This window comes from Mustela nivalis (assembly GCF_964662115.1).
Source record: "Mustela nivalis genome assembly, chromosome: 3".
Classification (NCBI taxonomy): Eukaryota; Metazoa; Chordata; class Mammalia; order Carnivora; family Mustelidae; genus Mustela; species Mustela nivalis.
Window position 1 is genome coordinate 28,363,314 of NC_139022.1, and position 3,617 is coordinate 28,366,930.

At 32.7% G+C, this 3,617-nt stretch overlaps 1 protein-coding gene across 1 annotated transcript; it reads right to left on the reverse strand.

Moving 5' to 3' along the window:
* Nucleotides 1-357: 357 nt before the first annotated feature.
* On the reverse strand, nucleotides 358-1,305 carry LOC309861985 (olfactory receptor 14A16-like; the record flags this gene model as incomplete). Its single annotated transcript, XM_082725240.1, has 1 exon — nucleotides 358-1,305. One exon carries the CDS (start codon nucleotides 1,303-1,305, stop codon nucleotides 358-360), a length of 948 nt encoding a protein of 315 aa, XP_082581366.1.
* Between the last annotated feature and the right edge of the window lie 2,312 nt (nucleotides 1,306-3,617).

Here is a 3,617-nt window from a genome sequence, read left to right on the forward strand (position 1 = left end):
AAAATGTAAAATTTCAATCTATTATAAAATCTTTTCCAGTGAGGATTAAACCAAACATTACATTATACCAGTGGCCTATTGATGTGAAGATAATTACTGGAACATTTCCATTCATTTGGAAAGTGCCAAGACACAAACTGACATTCAGGCCCACCTAGCCCTATAAAAATAACATCCTGTGTAGCAGCACCAAAGATACAATAGATATCTAACAACTTAACAACAATTTTAAAAAACAAAAAATGTGAAATTATTTGTAATTTTATTTGAAAATATTTTGTGATTATCAACTTAATTGTATAAACCAATAGTTTGTTACAAATTAGTGGGTATCAGAATCATTGATATCTTGAATATCTATATACTCAGTGTCACTTTCTCACCAAAAAATTTCCAAAGGGACACTTTCATATCTCTATTTCTCAGGCTGTAAATGACAGGATTCAGTCTTGGAGGTAACAGGGAATATAGCACAGACATAAAGACGTTCAGCGATGATGGGGATTTTGAGTTTAAACCTAAATATGCAATATATATGAAAGAGAGGAGCATGCTTACCACTGTTAGATGGGGCATGCAGGTTGAAAAGGTTCTAAATCTGCCTTGTGGAGAAGGAATTCTTAGGACAGTGGACACAATAAAAACATAGGAAGCAACCATGAAAGCAAAACATACAAAAACAAAACAAAAACTGACGATAATAAACACATATTCTAGAATTTGCTCCCCAGAACAAGCAAGTGTAAGCAATGATGGAATGTCACAGAAAAATTGATGCACTATGTTTGGCCCACAGAAATGGACAGAAAATGTGCCTGCAACATGAATGGATCCATAGACAAACCCACTGAACCATGATGCTGTCACCATCTGCATACAGGCACCTCTATTCATGATGGCCTCATAGTGCAGAGGACAGCAGATGGCAGCATAGCAGTCATAGGACATCACCAGAGGGAGGGCAAACTCTGTGCCAGCAAAGGAAACAACAAGGAAAACCTGTGAGGCACATACCACAAAGGAGATGGAATGGCTGTCGATCAGAGAGTTTATGATATATTTGGGGACAGTGACAGAGATGTAACAGATATCAATCAAAGACAAATTTTTCAGGAAGAAGTACATGGGAGTTTGGAGATGCTGGTCAGTGTTTGTGAGGGTGATAATGAGGAGATTCGCCACCAGTGCGGCCAGGTAAACCGGGGAGAAGAATGAAGCATAACGTCTCTCTAGCACCTGATCATCAGGGAATCCCATGAGCAAAAATCTTGTCATTAGGGTCACATTGGTTAATTTATCAGGCATGATTATTTTTTTTTCTTGAATCTTCAGAATCTGACTTTCTTCATTGGTTCTGTTATTCATAGATTGCAAAGTTATTCTTGGGGTGAAATATATCTTGTAAACTTCAATTTCTTCAATGCATGTAGAAAAACATGTTAAGATTATCATTAAAGCAGATTAAAATAAATTTTCATGTGATACTGTAAATTTATGTATAAAATAGACAAATACTATGTTACATATTTATTTTACTTTGCTGGAATAGGTTAAAAAGTAGCAGGAAATGTCAAATAAAATAGAATAATTTGTTTAAATATTATCAGAAATTTGCTTTAGTTCAATGTGAATTGTGTTGTTGGTAGATTAGTTTTTTTTTACTGTTTCAAGTTTTTATTTAAATTCTAGTTAGCTAATACATAGTGTCATATCAGTTTCAGGAGTGGAATTTTTCACTTTCATACAATGCCCAGTTTTTATTCTAACAATACTCATCACCCATTGAGCCTCTCTCCTCACCCACCTCCCCTCCAGAAACACTCAGTTTGTTTTCCATAGTTGAAAGTCTCTCTTATAGTTTGAAGACTCAGTATGAATAACTGGGAGATTTTCTTTCTCTTTAGTATAGGTAAATTAGAGGGAAGAGATGGGTGGAACTAAAAATTTTCTTTGTATCTTTTTCTGTAACAATATGAGAATTCTCATATACAATATGAGAATGATATACAACTTCAGTGTAATCAAGGTTACAATACAATCACTAACATTCATATAAAGCCTTTAAGAAGAGTATATGTGAACTTTATTTTAAAAGTCAATAAAATCCTAGAAGTATTTGTGCATTATTTATTATGATTTAGTTAGTTTCCTTTGATAAGGACACATATGTACTATGCAAAAAAAATCAAAATTAAAATGCCTATTTTTAAATTAATCAAAATTAAAATACCTTATTTTCCTAAAGGAAGGTGGAATGCAAGAAGGTGAAGTAAATCTACTTGTTTAAACATGTCAGGAGAGCTGGAATAACACAGAGAAGCTTTTAGTAGATGCATAGAAGTGTGCAAGAAATTCATTTACCTAATACAAATCATTTCCCTAATTTTAGGAGGGAGTCAGTTCTTTAAAACACTGTGAAACTTAACAATAAAAATGAGACTAATAAAGGACACATTCTCACATAAGAAGAAAAGATGAAAGGCTTGAGATTTTGTCCAACAGCATAAAGATTCCTCTTTAAACATTGCTATTGGTCTGGTTTCCAGTGTGTTGCTGAATGAATTTTCTCTCCACTGGCAAGCAGTTTGAAAGAGTAATTACATGGGCCTTGCATTTTTGTGCATGTTTACAATTGACTAATTAGAATGAGAGCTAATCAACTGCATTAACTATGAATTCTGATGCTATCTTTTGGTGTCATCACAGACACGAAATTTGAAGTGTGAAGAATTAGGTCCACATTGGATAGATGTGTGTGTGTGTGTGTGTGTGTGTGTGTGTGTGTGTGTATTTATATATATTACTCAGTAGGGTTACCTGCCATGAGACCTAATTAATAACAAAGCTGTTAAAAGACTTTTGTGAAACTTTACATTGTTAGGTAATAAATTGATTTTAATTTATAACCTTATGTCTGAACAAAAGTGACTAGCTTTTTTTTTAAATTTTTCTACTTACTTTAATTTTTTAAAAAAATTTTACTTTTTATTTTTTTTAAATTTAAATTATATTAGCCAACATTTGGTATATCATTGGTTTCGGATGTAGGGTTCAATGATTCATCAGTTGCATATAACCTCTATTTGCATATAACATCCAGTGATCACATGACTCCTTATTTTGATTTTATAAAAATATTTGTCATAAGCAGGGTACCATTCCTTACACCATATAAAGTAGATAAGATATAAGATAATGGAGAAACCTATATTTCTTTTTTTCATTTCCACTGCTGTTTTCTATCTCTTAGGGAAAATATCATATTTTTTCCTATACTTATTTTTTTACAACTCCCTGTGCATTTATTTATAGCATACAAATGCAAAAGGTGTATACATCAACATAAATTAGATCTTACTATGCTTTTTTACCTACTTATTTTTAATCAATCATATATTCCAAATTCATATACAATATTATCACAATTTAAAATAATTAGTTGTGTAACCAAACTCATGATTCTTCATAAAAGTCTTTATTTGGGTTCAGATCATGATCTCAGGGTTGTGAGTGGAGCCCCATGTCAGTCTCTGTATTGGGCAGAGCTTCTCTCTTTCCCTCTGTCCCCCTCCTCAATAAAAATAAACTGGAACTATATATTAAGCATGATAGACCTA